We start from the raw sequence: 21,793 nt of genomic DNA, 5'->3' as shown, positions 1-21,793 counted from the left end.
TTATATGCAACTGTTAGGTTTTTACTACCTATGGGCTTATAATATAGCATTCCTTAAAAATGGCTACTGTGGCAATGTTATACCTAGTAACTGTTTACTTTAGAATTTTCAGTATTGACTACTAAATACAACATTTGTGGCTATATTCTGCATGTTAAATTCCAAATACTGATCTTGGCTTATTCGATTTTTACATAAAATATGTACAGCGGGCCAGATGAGGTGGCTCACGCCTGTAATCCCAATGCTTCAGAAGGCCAAGGTGGGAGGATAGCTTGAGGCCAGGAGTTTGAGACCAGCCTGGACAACATGGCAAGACCCTACAAAAAAATTAAAAATCAGCTGGGAACGGTGGTCTGTGCTACTTGGGAGGCTAAAGTGGAAAAAAATGCATGAACCCAGGAGTTCAAGGCTGCAGTGAGCTATGGATGTGCAACTGCACTCTGGTCTAGGAAACAGAGTGAGACCCTGTTTCTATTAAAAAAGCAAAAAAAGTATAGGGTTTATATCCAGCAAATTCTGCATGAAATGTTGGCAATTCGCTGTTTCATCTGAAAAGACAAGAGCTAACATCTGAATATTCTTAGGAACCTGTGTCAGCAGCCAGAAATATTACCGGTTAATTCTGTTCCAAAAAACCCCCCAAAAACCAAAAAACAAAAACTATTTCTTTTTAATCTAGTAATCCTATTCACTTATTACACATACCATTTTTCTGCCATGCAAAATATATAAGGGTAGTGAAACTACATTTTATGATATAACACTTAATAATTTAAATATCCAAGTAAGCACAAATTGATTAAAAACAGTCTAATTTCATATGCACAATGAATAACAATCTATGAAACAAGATGTGAGCCACAATCCATTTTTAACAGTGGATAAATGATAAGCGAAACTAAGTATTTTGAGATTCTATGCATTTTTCATAATTTAAAGGTGTTGAAAAAGGCTAATACATTTTATCATATGTAAATTTAAGCCTGGGTGTGATGCCATGCCAGACCATACCGTAGTATTTTATTGTGTACTCTGATATATCAGATTGCTACTCCAATTGTATCAGCCACATACAGAAACATCTGAAAGATTGCTATAAAGTGTCATTCATAAACTTACAGATACATCTTCATCCTCACAGAGGTCTAACTGTGCATTGATAGCAGAATCAGCCAATTCTGGAAAATGCTTAAAGAATTTCGGAATAAATTGAGCTGCTAATCGTTTTTCCTTAGTACCACCTTTCACACCATCCAATATCACTTGATAGGCATCTTTATGCTGAAATAAAAATAAAGCAGGAAAGACACATGATTTTGAAGGATGGGAAGCAAAGTAAAAGACCATAACAAACATGTTAGAGTGTGCTTTAAATTTTTACACAGGCTAAGAAATAAAGCTAATTTTGGGAGGTTTACTGCTTAAACTGACACTTACCTTCCCAATTCCGTTCTCCCTCCATCTTTGTTTTATTTTTGAGTTGTGGGAGACGGATGAGTCTAATTTTAAGTGGAAAAAGCAAATGTGTTTGTTAATATGCCAATACTTCTTCATTCTAGTGATTATTAACTCTGGCCATGCAACTGTATCATGCTTAAAAAATTTGTAATGGGCCAGGCGTGGTGGCTCACGCCTGTAATCCCAGCACCTTGGGAGGCCAAGGTGGGTGGATCACCTGAGGTCAGGAGTTCAAGACTAGCTTGGCCAACATGGTTAAACCCCGTCTCTACTAAAACACAAAAATTAGCCAGGCGTGGTGGTGTGCGCCTGTAATCCCAGCTACTCGGGAGGCTGAGGCAGGAGAATTGCTTGAGTCCGGGAAGCGGAGGTTGCAGTGAGCCGAGATCGCACTACTGCACTCCAGCCTGGATGACAGAGTGAGACTCTGTCTCCAAAAAACAAAACAAAACAAAAAAACAAACAAAACAATTGTAATGATGGCCAGGTGTGGTGGATCATGCCTGTAATCTCAGCACTTTGGGAGGCCGAGGTGGGCAATCACTTGAGCTCGGGAGTTCCAGACCAGCCTGCCCAACATGGTGAAACTCCCTCTCTCTAAAAATACAAAAATTAACTGGGTGTGGTGGCAGACATTTGTAATCCCAGCTACTCAGGAGGCTGAGGCAGGAGAATCGCTTGAACCCAGGAGGCAGAGGTTGCACTGAGCTGAGATCGCACCACTGCATTCCAGATTGGGTGACAGAGCGAGACTTTATCTTAAACAAGTAAATAAATAAATCATAATGAATACCATAGAATTCACAAAGAATTGCACTGTATTTACTTAAACAAAAATTTACCTGTTTCTAATTAGCACCTTGAAGAAGGTGAAGGGAATACATTCCAGAAATTTAGCAATTCCAGCAATGTTAGGAAGTGCAGTTTAATTTTACCTCATAGCAGTATATGAAAGCCATGACAATTCACTCCATATAGCCAGACAATTTTGGATTAAGACGGACTCTAATGTCACATGTTTAAACCTTTTATTGGAACAATACACTCAAAGCTCATGTTTCCTTAAAAAAAAAATCACAAGTGCTCTCCCTCAAATACTCATAATGGGAGGAATCAATAAGTTCCCAATCCTCCTTAAGTACTTGCCTCCAAACCAGTCCTTTTATGAAATGACACTGATAAAGATGGTAAATAACAGTAACAAATACAGAAAGACTACACATATATATTGTTTGGACATATGAATAAAACCTAGTAACTGGAAAAACAACTTAAAAATTATAATCTTGACCAAACATATACACAGTATAGTATTTATTATGTATAAGGAGTGTTCTAAGTGCTTTAGACACATGAGCTTACTTCATGCCATCAAGCGGGGAATGACCAATAAATATCCAATGAACTACAGAATTACCAAATTTATTTTACAGTAATTCTTTTTTGTCGATAATGCTATGTTAAGTGAAAAAATAAAGCAGGATGCAAAGTTACAGAACAACTCCCAAATAACAGAAATTTCTGTGAATAAGGTTAACTTCTTCATGAAATGCAGATATATGAGTCTTCAGGAGTCATCACTGAAAAGTGTATTATAAACACATCAAGACCCCATCTCTCCAAAAAATATAAAATTAACCAGGCATGGTGGTGTGTGCTTGCAGTCCCAGCTACTGGAGAGGCTGAGGGAGGAGAATCACTCGAGCCCAGGCGATAAAGGCTGTGGTAAGCCATGGTGGCACCCAGGAGTTAGAGGCTGTGGTAAGCTGTGGTCGTGCCACTGCACTCCAGCCTGACAGAGCAAGACCCTGTCTCAAAGAAAGAAAGGTGTATGACATACTTTTCACCACAAACATTAAAAAAAGAAATCATGCTGACTTCTCTACCACTTTACATTCCTGTGGTTTGCCTCAGACTTCTAGGCAGGCTTCATAAAATCCAAGTTTGTTCTGACACCCTTACTTTTTGCAGGGTATCACAAATCTAATTTTCTTTAACTCAAACTTACTCATAAAGCCATTTGAAGAAACTCCTTACACTGTCCAAAATTAAATGAAAAAAAAAAAAAAACCCTGCTTAAAACAAAACTTCCTTTTGCCAAGAAAAAAATATTAAATCTGGAATCAAATAAAAAGGAATCATTAACAATACTTATTGAAGGTCTACCAGGGACTGAGTGATTCCTTATCTATATCACAATAGGTGTTACTACTATTCTTATCTTTTAGATGAGGAAACTAGGGCTCAGAGAAGTGAAATAAATATTTCCACATATTTTTGAGGGATTACGAACTTGGTTGGTCAGTGGTTTTAGCTTAATCATACAAAAAACCCTACTACAAGAGTGGTTATTTCACGAAATAAAAGTCCAAGAAGCCTACACGCCAACCCTGCAAAGCTAGTATACTCAATGATTGAGAGAACAGGAGGAATCAGGGTTTCAGCATTATACAGATCTAATCAGCCCCACTGCCGTGGTCCTTTAACAGGTGTCGGATACATTTTTTAACTTTTAAGATTTTGACTACATAATATAAAATTAAGTATCTATATTTTAAAGTAAGTAAATTCATAATAATTTGAAACAGAATTTTAAATAATGGTGGGCCACAGCTTGCTCTATTATGGCTAGTCAGGAGCCCTGGGCAGAGTGCAGTGGAAAAGGAGATCAGAAAGGTAAAGGAGCACACAAGAGAAGAGTGAGACCTGAAGGAGTAGCAGAGGCAGAGTGGGGGAAAGGCAGGATGAACGCATAGGCAGAACATGGTGGTTACATGAGAAGATGATAGGACTGGAAGATTTGAGGTATTAAATAATTCTGCACTTAGAATTTGTCATCTGCAGTTTGCTTATTAGAATATACATGCTCATATATGTATGTATGTGTGTGTGTATGATAAAGTTCCCTTTATCCATTAGAGATAATCTGTGTAAATGGTTTTTCTTTTCTTTTGTAAATGGTTTCTCTGTTCCTTCTTTCAATACATTTCTTCAACTATGAAAAAGAAATGCTTACTGAAGGGCAAGGTACAGTGCAAGAAGAGAAGCAATAAATAAATAAATACATAAAAGGATTTAACCCTTGAGACGTTATAATTTAAGTACAGAAATAAATAAAATACAAGTCTGAAGCATTATTAATAAGTACATCGTGCCAAGGGGTTCAAAAAGAGGATTTGATCTGCTTTGGGGAAATTAGCCGATAAAACCTCAGAGGGCTTGTGTTTATTTACCCTTATATATTTAGAAGGCACTACTCTGAAAGGAGTATTGACAATAATGGGGAGGGAATAGTCTGTAGTGGCAGCATTCAGAACAACTGTAGTGCTCACCTCTCTGGTAAAGGTTGATAATCAAAGTAAAAGTTAGAAGGAAGTCAAGACTGACAAACTTGAATGCAGTCTCAGAAGTATCCAGACAGGTATTTGCCAGGAAACTTAGTACTGATCATAAATCTCTCATAAGTTGACATGAAAATCAGGCTTTGCTACATCAAGAACATGAACACGGTTTTCTCTCCTTAAAAACAAGTGAAATGGTGTCCTCTCTACTAAGTTGGCTTTTGCCTTTGTTAGTTAAAATTACAAGCAATATCCTAAAACCTACTGTCTTTTTTAGTAAGTGATTTTAGGCATTTTATCTAAAAGGGGAGAAGTATAATCCAACAGAGCAGAATTAGTAGGCATTATCTTCGGTTCCCCTAAAATTCACAATATTTGAGCTGCCTGAGCTAACCACTACATCTCATTATGCAGAGATACTGTTTAAATAGTTGCTTGACAGTTGTCAATACAGAACGCATTGATCACCCATAACCTACAGGGAATTGTGTTAAATTTCAGTGTCCAGCCGGGTGTGTGGTACATGGTAGGTGAAATGTACGGAATAAAGCATGGAGTCCTCATTAAAGTGTAGACAAAGGTATCCTTTTTCGTTTTTCACAAACTTGTCTCTAAAGTACCCTTACTAAATAAAGAGTAGATTTTTGCTGTGAAAGACATTTTGACCCCTTGGGGAGAACTCTCAATTCAATCTGGTTTTTATAAAGATGACATGAGAAGGAAATGCAAGCAACTCTCAAAATCAGAGTAGGGGATGGGACAGCATTATGTATACGGTTTCAAAGGTTTCTTAGAAGGATTCCTGACACAACCACTGTCGTAGCTTTCACCCTATCCCCCTACTGATATGCAACAAAGTCTAACGTAGGTAGAACAATTTGCTACAAAGTTACCCAACTAAGTCACACATAAATTATACGATTGAGAATATCTTCACTACTAGTTCTTTTTAGGAACAACAAATTCGAACTGATGGACCACACATAGTTTGTATCTTTTTTTTTTTTAAATTTTTTGTTTGAGATGGAGTCTTGCTCTGTTGCCCAGGCTGGAGTGCAGTGGCCCGATATCAGCTCACAGGAACCTCCACCCTCCGGGTTCAAGCAATTGTCCTGCCTCAGCCTCCCAAATAGCTGGGACTTCAGGCGCATGCCACCACGCCTGGCTAATTTTTGTATTTTTAGTAGAGATGGGGGTTCACCATGTTGGCCAGGCTGGTCTCGAACTCCTGATCTCAACTGACCTGCCCACCCATGCCCCTTAAAGAATTGGGATTACAGGCGTGAGCCACCGTGCCTGGCAGTTTTTATCTTCTTAATGAACAGAATATTCCTCCTTCACAACCGACCTACACACTCTATCCACAGGCACAGCAGAACATCCGTACACATTTCTTAGTGATAAAAGTGAAATTCCCTACTGACAGGGAATGAAGGAAAAAAAATCATTTGCTATTTCAAACTGGTATATTCATAATTCTAGATTAAGCTACAATAAATCTCCAACATGAAATTTTTTTTTTCGTTCAGCTCAGACAGGTCCTATTTGAATTATGTTAAGAAAAGGGGACGGGAAAGGTACTCCCACGACTGTTAATAGACTAGAGTCTTCCACTTTCTCCAAGAAGGGATGCGTAAGCAGAAAAATCACAAAGTTCTAAGCGCTGAAAAGCTAGGGTGTGGGATTTCTAAAACAATGATCAAGGTTACCTCCAGGAGAGCCTGGTTCTTTTCCCAAGAACACACATACCCAACCACTTATCAAGTTCAATGTACTCCAGTACTTGAAAACTCATACAGGGTACAAATGACTTGTATGGATAATTCAACACTGCTGAGAAACTGTATATCGGGGGCAAGCATCGTTAAGAGAGCTCTTCCAGACAACTCCATTCAGAGCTGCACTCTCACACTCTCCTTCGCCCAGCCCTGTTTTATTCTCTTCAAACATGTTTCATTAAAAAGAATAAATTTAAAAAAAAATCTTTTTTTTTTTTTGAGACGGGGTCTTGCTTTGTCTCCCAGGCTGGAGTGCAGTGAAGCGATCTCGGCTCACCGCAACCTCTGCCTCCCGGGTTCAAGCAATCCTCCCACCTCAGCCTCCTGAGTAGCTGGGATTACAAGCGCGTGCCACCACGCCCGGCTAATTTTTGTATTTTTAGTAGAGACGGGGTTTCACCATGTGGGTCAGGCTGCTCTCGAACTCCTGACCTCGTGATCCGCCCGCCTCGGCCTCCCAAAGTGCTCGGATTACAGGCGTGAGCCACCAAGCCGGGCCTCACAATGCCTATCTTTCTTACTACACTCCCTCCTAACTGTACATTCTGGGAGAGCGCGGACCTTTCCATCTGTATCTCCAGCGCTCGGCGCTCAAAAAAATGTACTGAATAAATGAAACCGTGAGCCCTCATCAAAGTCTGGACCAAAGAGTCCCTCTTCTGTTTCTCACAAACTTCTGTCTCCTAAACACTCTTCTTCAATTAGTAGCAGAATTTTGCCTCCCCCCCAAAAAAAAACACATCTTGACCTCATGAAGAAAACTCCCGATCTAATCTTGGAAGCACTGAGCTCCACCGAAAAGGAGAAAGGCTTAAGAGAATCCTGTAGAGAAAAGCTCGTGAGAAGAATTAACGTGAGCCTGAACGGGCTGAGTTAGGTTACGACACGGTGAGAAAAGGCTGGGCAAGGGAGGCAGAGAAGCCTGGAACCCTGGGGACCGCGGTCTCCCTGGTGAAACCAGAGTCTACATTCCCAGAGAGGCCCACCCCGACGAGACGGCCTGAGGAGGCTAGGAGCCCCCGGGAGGATGAAGCCGCAGCCCCCGCTCGGCCCGGGGAGCGCGGCGGGCAGCGCTTTCGAAAGGCCGCGGAGCGCCGGGCCCTGCAGGCCGCCCGGGGACTCACTCACCTGGCCCACTTGCTCCGTGGCATCGGCCAGGATGCCATAATTGCGGTAAAGTTCCTCTACCGTCGGCATGGTGAGCGACAAGCCCAGGGCCCGGTTCCGCTATCCTTGTCCTGACCGGCGCCACCGCCGCCTCGGAACTTCTCCAAACCCACTACCCGCACTATTACACCTCCAGCTGCCGCCCGTGCAGCCGCCAGTCACCGCGCACAGCGCGGCTCCGCCCCCGACGTCTGCGTAAAGACGCGCACGTCGGGAGCGGCCTTCAGTAGACACCCCCCGCCCAATGCGCCTCCGCGGTTTTTGTCGCCCTCTACAGCCTGGAGGAGCAAAAAAGCGGCAAGGATGATTGAATTAGCTCACGCCTTTTTGAAAGCTTGAGCTTGGCTGCAGGCTCTCCATGGAAGGGGTGTGGGTGGGCGGGGAAGTTAATACAAAGACAATTGCGTTTCTGCCCTTAGAAGATCTTACATATGAGAAGTCACAAATGGTTTCCTCCTGATTCAAGGAAGGTAATATTAATCGGTGGCAATAGAGGGTAGTGGGTCCGGTGGGAAGCAAAAAACATTCCTATGCTATTAAAAAACCCTCTGTGTCCACCACGCTCATCAAGTGTGGGGTCAGATTTGGCCTGCTGGAAGAATTTGCTTATCTTTGCTGCCAGTGTAAAGAATTGGGGCCACCTGATTATGTCCAGTATCCAAAAGAATAATTAAATGAAATCACGTACGCTTACTGATAAGAATTTCTAAGATACAAGTTTAGATGAAATTATATATATATATAATTATATATATATTATATATTATATAATATTAATATATTATATTATATTAATATATAAGATAATAATATTAATTAATATATTAATTATATAATATAATTATAATGTAATATAATTATAATATATAATTAATATATTATATCTATATATTAAGATAATAATATTAATTAATATATCAATATTATCCATTATATATTATAATTATATTATATCATAATTATAATATATTAATTATATAATTAATATATTAATATTATTATCTTAATATATATTAATATATTATTATATTTACATATTATATATAATATTATTATATTAATATTATAATATATTATATATTATTATATACAATTATATATATAATAATATATATTACATATTGTATATTATTATATAATTATATATTAAGATAATAATATATATTAATATAATAATATTATATATATATATAGCCGTGTGCGGTGGCTAACGCCTGTAATCTCAGCACTTTGGAAGGCTGAGTTGGGTGGATCACTTGAGGTCAGGAGTTCAAGATCAGCCTGGTCAACATGGTGAAACCCTGTCTCTACTAAAAATACAAAAATTAGCCAGGTGTGGTGGCATGCACCTGTAGTCCCAGCTGCATGGGAGGCTGAGGCAGAAGAATTATATGCACCTAGGAGGCAGAGGTTGCAGTGAGCCCAGATCATGCCACTGCAATCCAGCCTGGGCCACAGAGCAAAACTCTATCTCAAAAAAATTAAAAGAAAAAGAAAAAGAAAAGTTAAAAGGCAGGTATAAGATGATCCCATTATGTAAAACATACAAAGCATACAAAACAAAGTTATGTGTGTATGTGTAAAAGGATGTTAAAGGATGTTAAAATTTCAGGATTGAAATATCAAACTATAATAGACTGTAAATTTCAAAGCCACATCCACTTGTACAGAACATACACAGGAAATGATTACAAAAGAACTCCCCGGCTCTTGTACTTCTCAGTTAGATTGAGGATAAATCTCACATCCTAAAAAGGATTAGAGCTGAGCGTGATAGCCAACAGTCCCAGCTATTTGGGAAGCTAAGCGGGGAGAACCACTTGAGCCCAGGAGTTCAAGTCCAGCCTGGGCAACACAGCACGACCCCTGTCTGAAAATAAGAAATCAAGTGTAAAATTCAATGTTAAAAAAAATTGCAGGCCAGGCGCGGTGGCTCACGCCTGTAATCCCAGCACTTTGGGAGGCCAAGGCGGGCGGATCACGAGGTCAGGAGATCAAGACCATCCTGGCTAACACGGTGAAACCCTGTCTCTACTAAAAATCCAAAAAATTAGCCGGGTGTGGTGGTGGGTGCCTGTAATCCCCGCTACTTGGGAGGCTGAGGCAGGAGAATGGCGTGAACCCGAGAGGCGGAGCTTGTAGTGAGCCGAGATTGTGCCACTGCACTCCAGTCTGGGTGACAGAGCAAGACTCTGTCTCAAAAAAAAAAAAAAAAAAATTGCAATTTGGACTCTTGTGGAGAAAAAGAAAAAGAATTAGAGAATAAAATGAGAATTGGTGATTTTTTTATTTTTATGTTTTTGAGAAAGATGTCTTGTGAGTAGGTTGAGGGCAATTTCTACCCCCTTCCCTCAAGCGTGGGGCCATTTTGAGGAGCCTGAAATATGGTCCCAGGTGGTTGAGAAACACAAAGGACTGGACACGCCTGATAAGCTCAGGTTACCCGTGACTGCAGAGTGGAGGTGGCCATGTTGGGATCTACCGTGTTCCCAGATTTTGCTGGAGCGAGGGGATGGGAGTGATTCCCTTATAGCAGAGATGAGCCATATAAAAGAGAAAGAGATTCTGGATTCATTTTGAGTCCTTCTGCCTGAGAGTAAGAAAGCCCCCATGGCAAGAGTCAATGGCGCAGAGAGTGGTGACTGCGAGCAGCACATCAACACCTCACGGGAGTCACCGTTGGGAGTGGCCTCTAAAGGCCCCTTGGAGTGGCCCACAGGACAGACCTGGTCTCTGTCAGACCAGAGAGAGCCTGTGGTATTGCACCGTCCAGACCTTTCCGAGGTTCTCCTCTTCCTTTCTTCTGATGTTCCCCTCTCAATGCATTTGCGCAGGAGGGGTCAGAAGCTGCCCACCAAACTGAGTGGAGGATACAGAGAGGAAAGGCAAGATAGGGAGCGGCCTCAGCTGGAGAATAGAAGATCTGATTGGAAATTAAGTTTGGATTCACATGTTGGAATGGACGTTTTAATTTCTGAAGCAGAAAAGGCCTGGGTCTGCCAGAATTTCTCTCTAGGGCTGGAATGAGATGACCCTGCCTGCTATGGTCTGAATGACTGGGTCTCCCCAAATTCATGTATTGAAACCTGCCCCGCAAGATACTATTAAAAGGTGGGGCCTTTAAGAGATGATTATGTCCTGAAGGCTCTGCTCCCACCAATGAGATTAGTGCCCTTATACAAGAGGCTTGAGAGAGCAAGATCCTGCTGGTGCCTTGATCTTGGACTTCCCAGTTTCCAGAACTGAGGCAATAGATTTCTGTTGTTTATAGATTACCCATTCTAAAGTATTTTGTTATAGTAGCATAAATGGACTAAGACACCACCTGAATAAATTTTAAAGACGTGGTGGAAGACAGTAAGAAAGCTATATATATATACACATGTATATTTATATATATAGACATATATAGCTATATATGTATACCTTTATGATCTTATATATTTTTATATATATTATAGCTTAATATATATATTTTTTAGACATGGTCTGGCTCTGTTGCCCAGGCGGGAATGCAGTGGTGTGATCTCAGCTCACTTCAGCCTCAACCTCCTGAGTTCAAACCATCCTCCCACCTCAGCCTCCCAAGTAGCTGAGACTATAGACACACACCACCACACCTGGCTAATTTTTGTCTTTTTAGTAGAGACAGGGTTTCGCCATGTTGCCCAGGCTGGTCTCAAACTCCCGAGCTCAAGTGGTCTGCCTGCCTCGGCCTCCCAAAGTGCTAGGATTACAGGCGTGAGCCACCGTGCCCAGCCAATAAAACTGTATTTTGATCACATCCTTCAAGTTAGGTATTTGATGTGTGATAGATATATGTTTAAACGTAGAAAAAGCAATCTGGGGCAGGAAATAAAGCTGTGTTTGCTCGGGGGACCTTTGCTTTGGCTTAATGTTTTAATTCATTACAATAAGTATGCCTATATATATATATACATAATATATTTTATGTATCCATTTTTGAAAACAAATTTAAGAAGAGGAAAAAGACTCAACTAGTGTTTCTATATTCTAAAATATAGCTATTCATATAAACTCCTTTAAAACTGATTCTTGACGGCCATGCACTGTGGCTCACGCCTGTAATCCCAACACTTTGGGAGGCCGAGGTGGGAGGATCACTTGAGGTCAGGAGTTTGAAACCAGCCTGGTCAACATGGTGAAACTCCGTCTCTACTAAAAATACAAAAATTAGCTGGGCATGGTGGTGGGCGCCTGTAATCCCAGCTACTCGGGAGGCTGAGGCAGGAGAATCGCTTGAACCTGGGAGGTGGAGGTTGCAGTGAGCTGAGATAGTGCCACTGCACTCCAGTCTGGGCGACAGAGTGAGACTCTGTCTCAAAACAAAACAAAATGAAACAAAACAAAACAACAAAAAAACCCAATAACAACCAAACAAATGGGAAAAAACTCATGCTTGTCTAAGTTGCCACGCGGTTTCATTCAACACTACTCTTCCTGATGCAGTCTATTACTTAGCCACGTTAGTCAGGCTTGTGAACGCTTCTTGGTCTCCTTTTTCTTCTCTGAGAGTCCTGGGGTTTGCTTTAAATCGTTTCCTATTTTTATCTATTTCTAGCTGGTCATTTAAGCTAAGGGCCTACGATTGGTCCTAATGATGATAATGATGACAAAATCGATGACGATGCTGATGGTAATGATATTGGGAGTCATCCCAATAATAACCAGCGTATATTAAGTGATGGCAGAGTTCTGAGCACCTCATGTGAATCAATTCTCAAAAACTCTATGAGCTAGGAGATAATATTATCATTTCCACTTTACAAATGAGGAAACAGACACAGAGACGTGAACTAACTGGTCCCATGTTCCTTAACTGAGATGAGTTTTGAGCCCTGGCAGCCTAATTCCAAAACCCATGCTCTTTTGTTGTTGTTGTTGTTGTTGTTGAGACAGGGTCTCCCTCTGTCACCCAGGTTAGAGTGCAGTGGTGCAGTCATGGCTCACTGCAGCCTCAATCTCCCAGGCTCAAGCCATCCTCCCAACTTGGCTTCTTTTCTTCCTCTTTTCTTTCTTTCTTTCTTTTGTTCATTCTTGCTTTCTTTCTCTTTCTCTCTTTCTTTCCTTCTTTCTTTCCCTCCCTCCCTTTTCTTTCTTTCTTTCTTTCCTTCTTTGTCTTTCTCTCTCTTTCCTTCCTTCCTCTCTCCTTCCTTCCTTCCTTCCTTCCTTCCTTCCTTCCTTCCTTCCTTCCTTCCTTCCTTCCTTTCTTTCTGTCTCTCTCTCTCTCTCTTTCTTTCTTTCTTGTCTTACTCTATCACCAGCCTGGAGTGCAGTGGCACGATCTCAGCTCACTGCAACCTCTGCCTTCCAGGTTCAAGCAATTCTCCTGCCTTAGCCTCCGTAGTAGCTGGGACTACAGGTGCATGCCATCATGCCCAACTAATTTTTGTATTTTTAGTAGAGATGGGGTTTCACCATGTTGGCTAGGATGATCTCAATCTCTTGACCTCGTGATCCACCCATCTCAAACTCCCAAAGTGCTGGGATTACAGGCATGAGCCTCCACACCCGCCACCAACTTGGGCTTTCAAAGTGTTGCGATTAAAGATGTGAGCCACCATGCCTTGCCAAAAAGCCAACACTTTGCTATGGAAGTGCTTTGCCTTTCAGCCTGAACATTCTCTCCTCCTCCTTTTCACACTACATTCAATCAATAAGAAGTCTCAATTTTATACCCTAAATCTGTCACACATTTATGTGTTTCTCACTCTTTCTTCCGTCCCATGTCAGACCCTATCCCCTCAAATCTGAACAATGGCCACAGTTCGTAAATGGTTTCCTTATCTCCAATGTTAGTCAATTCTACTTCTTATCAAGTATCTTTTTATAATTTTCCATTTTTCTTTAATTAAACAAGTAACTGTAAGAATACAGTATCATCATAATACATCCAAATACTACAAAATGTTTCATGTAATAAGCAAAAGTTCCTCTTCAACTCTCCCTTCCTCAGAGGTAACTATGACTACCAATATAATTTATATTCTTACAGGCCTTTATATACAACACACGGGTTTAAAAATACATAAATGGGAGCACATTACACATTTTGTTCTATACCTTGCTTTTGTTAACAATATGTTTTGTAAATCTTTCCCTGAGCTTACTGCCTATTATTATTATTATTATTATTTTTAGATGGAGTTTCACTCTTGTCACCCAGGCTGGAGTGCAATGGCGTGATCTCGGCTCACTGCAACCTCTGCCTCCTGGGTTCAAGCCATTCTCCTGCCTCAGCCTCCAGAGTAGCTGGGATTACAGGTGCCTGCTACCATGCCCAGCTAATTTTTTGTTTTGTTTTGTTTTTTTGAGATGGGAGTCTCACTCTGTCGCCCAGGCTGGAGTGCAGTGGTGTGATCTCGGCTCACTGCAACCTCTGCCTCCTGGGTTCAAGCGATTCTCCTGCCTCAGCCTCCCAAGTAGCTGGGATTACAGGCGCGTGCCGCCACACCCGGCTAATTTTTTGTATTTTCAGTAGAGATGGGGTTTCACTGTGTTAGCCAGGATGGTCTCCATCTCCTGACCTCATGATCTGCCTGCTTCTGCCTCCCTAAGTGCTGAGATTACAGGTGTGAGCCACTGCGCCCAGCCTCTAATTTTTGTATTTTTAGTAGAGATGAGGTTTCACCATATTGGCCAGGCTGGTCTTGAACTCCTGACCTCAGGTGATCCACCCACCTCAGCCTCCCAAAGTGCTGGGATTACAAGTGTGAGCCACCACTTCTGGCCACTGACTATGATGGATGTACCATAGTTTATTAATAGTTTCTCTGTTTCTTATAGGATATGTCAGTTGTTCCTCATTTTTCATTATTACACTGATAAATAGGTGATTTTTATTTTCTTCTTTGTGCTTTACTGTATTGTCCAGATTTTCTACAATGACTTTTGTAATTTTATACAGATTCTCCTTCCTTTTCATTGGATCTCTGAAGGAGTTTAGAGGTCATGTTGTCAAACTTTCTCTATTCTTACAAAGGCAAAATTCAATCCCAGAAAAGAGAATTGGATTGGCTAACCTTAGGTCACATGTCTATTCTGCCCAATCAATTTAGACCAGGAAAGCAAGATCATACAAAGCAAACATTGCTGCCAGGGGCCCATAGCTACTGATGGAGGAGCGTGGGACTGTTCCTAGAAAATGAGGAGGCGAGGTGGGTGTTGATTCCCTTGTAAGGGCATTTCTGTAGCATCTGCTATGGTTTGAATGTTTCTGTCCCCTCTTGGAACTTAATCTCCAAACAATATTAATAGGTGGATCCTTTAGGAAGTGATTAGGTCATGAGGGCTCTTCCCTCTTTTTTTTTTTTCCTTTTTTGAGATGGAGTTTCGCTCTTGTTGCCCAGGCTGGAGTGCAGTGGCACCATCTCGGCTCACCACAACCTCCGCCTCCCGGGTTCAAGTGATTCTCCTGCCTCAGCCTCCCGAATAGCTGGGATTACAGGCATGCACCACCATGCCTGGCTAATTTTGTATTTTTAGTAGAGATGGGGTCCATGTTGGTCAGTCTGGTCTCCTGACCTCAGGTGATCCGCCTGCCTCGGCCTCCCAAAGTATTGGGATTATAGGCATGAGCTGCCACACCTGGCTGGCTCTTCTCTCTTAAATGGGAGTAAGGCCTTTATAAAAGGGGCTTCACACAGCATTCAGCCCTTGTTGCCTTTCTGTCCTTCTGCCACATGAAGACACAACAATAAGGTGATGTCTTGAAGCAGAGAGAGTAGCCCTCACCAGGCACCAAACCTGCTAGCCCTTGATCTTGGACTTCTCAGCCTCCAGAACTGTGAGAAACAAAATGCTATTACTTATAGGTCACCCAGTCTCAGGTATTTTGTTAAAGCAGCACAAACAGATAACATTCTGTGTCAATGGGTACGTTTGAGGACCATCTGGATTTCATTCTATAAAGCTGAGTGCCTGAGTAGAGATTGTGTTTTGGTTCATCATTCAAGTACGTATTGAACATTTCCTACGAGCCAAGCACTGTTTTAGAATGCAACCAAGCCAAGCAAGCAGGAAGCTTACATTCTGGCAGAGGCAGAAAAACAATACACAAAATACATGAGTAAAATATATTTGGTTTACTCAAGTAAAGCAATAACATCAGTATAGAGTAAAACCAGGCAATAGAAAGGCTTCGTATACGGAAGCTGTGGTATGTGACTGATGACAGTCTGGAATTAGCCTTACAGAGTCTAGAAGAGATCTAGGTGCTTATCTGGTTTAGTGCTTGCCCTGGAAATCCACAGTGAACATCTCTTCCTTTTTTTTTTTCTCACTCTGTCACCTAGGCTGGAGTGCAGTGGCATGATCACAGCTCACTGCAGCCTTACCCCCCTGGGCTCAAGCAATCCTCCTGCCTTAGCCTCTCAAGTAGCTGGGACTATAGGTGTGTGTTACCATGCCCAGCTAATTTTTAAATTTTTTGTACAGAGTCTCACTATGTTGCCTAGGCTGGTCTTGAACTCCTGGTCTCAAGCCTTCCTCCTGCCTGGCCTCCCCAGGTGTTGGGATTGCAGGTGTGAGTCACTGTGCCTAGCGCATCTCTTCCTTTTTGTTGCTTCTCTGTGACACTCAAATCTTCCTACTTTGTATTTCTGTTGTTTGTATACAGCTCCACTGGATAATAAAACTTGATCAGGAACTACTTATTAGATGTTTAATAAGTGTTAAATAAATGAAAGAATAAACTAAAAAACAAGTTTTCCAACAACAGTTTATTGTAGTATGACAAAAGCTTCTACTGATTTCTTGGCAGTAAGATTTTTTTAACTTTGTTTTCTTTTTATTATTTTATTTTTAGGAAAACCATTCTCCCCTTTTCCTAACCTCCCGTTATCCCACCTACCTACCTAACATCAGTGACTTTTGCCCCAGTATATTGTGGCATTTTGAGGGCTGTGACTATCTTTACATTTATTTATTTTGTAACTTTAAAATTGGGTTTGTCTATTAAATATTAGTTGAAAAGCTTAAAGGACCACCTCCTCCCCTGCCAGTACTTCCAGTACTTGTTTTTTTTTTGGTGACAGTTCTCACTCTCTCACTCGGTTGCCCAGGCTGGAGTGCAGTGGTGCTATCCTGGCTTGATGCAACATCTGCCTCCCAAGTTCAAGCCATTCCCATTCCTCAGCCTCCCAAGTAGCTGGGATTACAGGTATGTGCCACCATGCCCAGCTAGTTTTTGTATTTTTAGTAGAGGTGGGGTTTTGTCATGTTGGTCAGGCTGGTCTCAAACTCCTGACCTTTTATTTGGGGAAACATTGGCTGCTATATAGAGGTGTGACATTTCTGATGGGTTTATTCCTTTTTTTTGAGATGGAGTTTTGCTCTGTCCCCCAGTTTGGAGTGCAGTGGCATGATCTTGGCTCACTGCAACCTCCACCTCCCATGATCAAGCGATTCTCCTACCTCAGCCTCCTGAGTAGCTGGGATTACAGGCACATGTCACCGTGCCCAGCTAATTTTTGTATTTTTAGTAGAGATGGGGGTTTCTCCATGTTGGCCATGCTGGTCTCGAACTCCTGATCTCAGGTGATACGCCCACCTTGGCCTCCCAAAGTTCTGGGATTATAGGTATGAGCCACTGTGCCTGGCCTCTGTCAGTAGTTTTTATGCCTTATATTTTGGCTCCATCTTTTGCCTACATTCTGAGAGCTTTTATTTTAAATTTCCGTCTTCCAAGGAGGTCTTTTTAATTCTAACAGAAAAGAGATCATGGCTTTCTGGAAGAAACCAAGAAAGATTTCCAAATTAAGGTCTACCTAGGTCTTAATCCAACTAATGATCATAATCATAGCAGATATACATTAAGTGTTAACTGTGTGCATAATAGCATGTGTGTTACAGTAATAGCTGAACCCTGTGGAGTAACTGCTATCTGTCAGGCTTTGTGCTAAGTGCTTTCGATGTTTCAGCTCAAATGATGTTCACAATAACTTAATGTAAGGTTATGTAACTTTATGTGACCCTGTCACCAGGGCCACACAGCTGGTGAGAAGTTCTTGAGTTCATATCCAGGTAGTCTGGCTCTGATGGCTGCACCTCTATCTACTAAACTGCCTGTTATTTAAATATGTTTATTTCTAAGTCAGGTGTGGAGTCTCCCAGTTCCTTATCAAGACACTTCCCACCTCTAATCCAATTTGGGTCTGGCCAGGGGAGCTTCACATAATTATGAATAGTATCTACTTCTAGGGTTGTTGTGGGGATTAAATGAAATAATACAGGCTAGTGCTTAGGACAGTGCCTGCCCCATGGTAAGTGCTCAGTGTTCGCTTCCTTCCCTTGTACCATTTTAGGTCTTATTAATTTATATTTCAAGAATGAATGTTCTTTGGTCGCTGTCAGTTACTCTTTGGAGATAAATTTGTTCCCTCTGATTGCATCTCAAATATGGGAAACCAGGGTGTATTAGTTTTCTGCGGCTGCCACAACAAATGATCATACATGTGGTGTCTTTAAACCATTTCGTGTTCTCGCAATGCTCTCACAGTTCTTGGGGCCAGAAGTCTGAAATTCAGGTGGTGTTGGCAAGACCACGTTGCTTCCAGAGGCTCTGGGGGGAGATTCTGTTTCTTTCCTCTTCCAGCTTCTGGTGGCTGTCAGCATTCCTGGGCTTGTGGCAGCATCACTGTAATCTGTGCATCTGTCTTTACATGGCCTTCTCCTGTGTCTGCTGATTGAGGGCCCCCTCTGTCACAACACCTGGGAACCTAACCTGGGTTCCTAAGCACTAAGAGTAGGGTAAACAACTCACTGGAAAAGTTGAATTGTTTGCCTGAAAACAAGCTGTAAACAGACCACCTACTGAAGAGCAGCTCACCTCCTGCTGGCCTGCCGCCCATGGCAGTGCAGGAGCCCCAGATGTTGCCATTACTGTCCTAGCTACAGAAGAACAGGGGCGAGACAGACAGAGACAAGAGAGAGAGAGAGAGAGAGAGAGAGAGAGAGAGAGAGAGACCACTAGCAGTTAAGAGCACTGGATTAGAAAGGTGACAGAGGGGACCAAAGAAATACTATCCCTGGGACTTTAAGCAAGTTAATAAACTACTCCAAACCTCAGTGTTCCCATTTTAAAATGGGGATAATAATAGTGCCACATCATGGGACTGTTGTGAGGTTAAAACGAGAGCTCCTTGTGCAGAGCCTGTCACATAGTGACTGCCTAATAGTAATGATAGTAAGTACCATGTTTTGAATGTTTTTCTGATGTGCCCCCTGGGTATCCCCACTTTTTTTTTTTTTTTTTTTTTTTTTTGAGACAGAGTCTAGCTCTGTCACCCAGGCTGGAGTGCAGTGGCGCAATCTCGGCTCACTGCAAGCTCCGCCTCCCGAGTTCACGCCATTCTCCTGCCTCAGCCTCTCCGAGTAGCTGGGACTACAGGCGCCTGCCACCAAGCCCAGCTAATTTTTTGTATTTTTTAGTAGAGACGGGGTTTCACCGTGGTCTCGATCTCCTGACCTCGTGATCTGCCCGCCTTGGCCTCCCAAAGTGCTGGGATTACAAGCGTGAGCCACCGCGCCCAGCCAGGTATCCCTACTTTACAGATGAAATGGGTAAGGCTAAGTAAGACCAAGAAAGATGACCAGGTGTGGTGCCTCGTGCCTGTAGTCTTAACACATTGGAAGGCCAAGGAGGGCAAATTGTTGGAGCCCAGGAGTTTGAGACCAGCCTGGGTAACGTTGTGAAACCCCAGTAAGCACCTGTAGTCCCAGCTACTCTGGAGGCTGAGGTGAGAGAATCACCTGAGCTGGGAAGGTTGAGGCTGCAGTGAGCCATGATCATGCCACTGCACTCCAGCCTGGGTGACAGGAGTAAGACCCTGCCCCCTGCCTCAAAAAAGGAAAAAAAAAGTCAAGAGAAGACAGATTATTAGTGGCAGAAATAATAATAATTATTATTTGAGATGGAGTTTCGCTCTGTTGCCCAGGTAGGAGTGCAGTGGCACGATCTTGGCTCACAGAAACCTCCACCTCCTGGGTTCAAGCAATTCTCCTGCCCCAGCCTTCCGAGTAGCTGGGACTACAGATACGCACCACCATGCCCAGCTAATTTTTGTATTTTTAGTAGAGGTAGGGTTTCACTCTGTTGGGCAGGCTGGTCTCGAACTCTTGGCCTCAAGTGATCCACCTGCCTTGGCCTCTTGAAGTGTTGGGATTACAGGCATGAATGATTGTGACCTGCCAAATTATATTATTTTAAATTTTTAATTTTTGTGGGTACATAGTAGGTGTATGTATTTATGGGGTACATGAGATGTTCTGATACAGGCATGTCATGCATAATAGTCATATCATGAAGAATGGAGTATATGCATCCCCTCAAGCATTTATCCTTTGTGTTACAAACATCCCAATTATACTCTTTTAGTTATTTTAAAATGTATAATTGAATTATTATTGACTATAGTCACCCTGTTGTACCATCAAATAGTAGGACCTATTCATTCTTTCTTACTATTTTTTCGGTATGGATTAACCACCCCCATCTTCTCTCTCTCTCCCTGCTACCCTTCCCAACCTTTGGTAACCATCCTTCTACTCTCTATCTTTGTGAGTTAAATTATTTTGATTTTTAGATCCCACAAATAAGTGAGAACAGTGGCAGAAATTATTATTATTAATGCTTTTTTGGCCACTCAGTTAATTTTACTCTTTCAGCCTCCTTTTTCTATCTGCAGAGAAGAGTAATTCCTACATTAGTGTACTGTGAAGATTTAAAGGACAAAAGTACTTTGAGGGTGATCAGCTTGTTTTACTTTTCACAATTTTGGCTCACATTTACTTAAACGTATTAACAGCTGGCATCACTTATTTCATGCTTTTGAAAAAGCCTTACATGTGTAGGGCCACTTTGTTTTGCAAAATGCTTAAAGCTCAGGAAATTTGCTCTGGATTTCTTAAATAGCTAGGGAGTTTGGAAGGCGGGAAGGAAATAATTGAGAATTTCTCCTTGAGCTGAAGAAAGTCCACTTTGTCTGAGTTATGGCATCTTCTTCAAAAGACATTTTATATAGTGCAAAATGTTTCATATAGTCCACTACTGATCATCGGGACATTTAGCTGTTCGGGAATTATCAGTAAAAAAAGGTGCAGTGGAGGCTGGGGCTGGTCTCACCTTCCTAGCATGGATTGATTACTAACCTTTAGGGTCTCGGGAGTGGAGAGAACCTGAAGGAGGAAGTGAGAGCAGCTGAGATGACGCAGCAGCTGCTACTGATAACAATGCTAACAACAGTAACAAAAATGACAGCCAACATATATCGAGTGCTTTCTGTATGCCGTGCAGCTCCATGCTAAGTGCTTTCATTGTGGGATCTGCCTCTCTCTCCAGGTTTGAGAAGTATACGTTTAATTATGCACTATAGCAGAGAGATCACGAGGTCACATAAGTTGTCCAAGTATATTTAGGTTTATTAATTGGTGATAGAGGCAAGATTTGAACTCAGCTCCTTTTGACTTCAAAGCTAAGCTCTGAGATTCTTTTTCTTTTTCTTTTTTTTGAAACAAAGTCTTGCTCTATTGCCCGGGCTGGAGTGCAGAGGCTCAATCCCGGCTCACTGCAACCTCTGCCTCCCAGGTTCAAGTGATTCTCCAGCCTCAGCTTCCCAAGTAGCTGGGATTACAGGCACCAGCCACCATGCCTGGCTAATTTTTGTATTTTTAGTAGAGATGGGGTTTCGCCATGTTGGCCATGCTGGTCTTGAACTCCTGACCTCAGGTGATCCACCCACCTCGGCTTCACAGATTGCTGAGATTGCAGGCATGAGCCACCGTGCTCGGCCTTCTTTTTTGTTTTTGTTTTTTAGAGACAGAGTCTCACTCTGTCACCCGAGCTGGAGTACAGTGGCACGATCTTGGCTCACTGCAGCCTCGACCTCCTGGGTTCAAGCGATTCTCTTGCCTCAGCCTCCCGTGTAGCTGGGACCACAGGGACGCACCACCACTCCCGGCTAATTTTTTAAAAAATTTTCTCTAGAGGTAGGGTCTTTCTTTGTTGCCCAGGCTAGCCTCAAACTC

General features: G+C 42.1%; 1 protein-coding gene across 4 annotated transcripts in view; it reads right to left on the bottom strand.

Moving 5' to 3' along the window:
• Window positions 1–7,965, bottom strand: part of API5 (apoptosis inhibitor 5) — a 32,592-nt gene extending 24,627 nt beyond the window's left edge. For 2 of the 4 annotated variants that reach the window (XM_019036738.4, XM_019036739.4), the window contains exons 1-2: window positions 7,709–7,965; window positions 1,123–1,284 (exon numbers count right to left, since the gene is read on the bottom strand). In XM_019036738.4, coding sequence (XP_018892283.1) covers window positions 1,123–1,284; window positions 7,709–7,777 — 231 coding nt within the window. In that variant the 5' untranslated portion in view covers window positions 7,778–7,965. Of the gene's footprint in view, window positions 1–1,122; window positions 1,285–1,440; window positions 1,573–7,708 lie in introns of those variants that run through there. The other 2 variants (XM_055354706.1, XM_055354707.1) reach the window with 1 other exon arrangement.
• Between the last annotated feature and the right edge of the window lie 13,828 nt (window positions 7,966–21,793).

The sequence above is a fragment of the Gorilla gorilla genome, chromosome 9 (assembly GCF_029281585.2).
Source record: "Gorilla gorilla gorilla isolate KB3781 chromosome 9, NHGRI_mGorGor1-v2.1_pri, whole genome shotgun sequence".
Lineage (NCBI taxonomy): Eukaryota > Metazoa > Chordata > Mammalia > Primates > Hominidae > Gorilla > Gorilla gorilla.
Note: the sequence above shows the minus strand (reverse complement) of the source record. Positions and strands in the feature narration are given on the sequence as shown.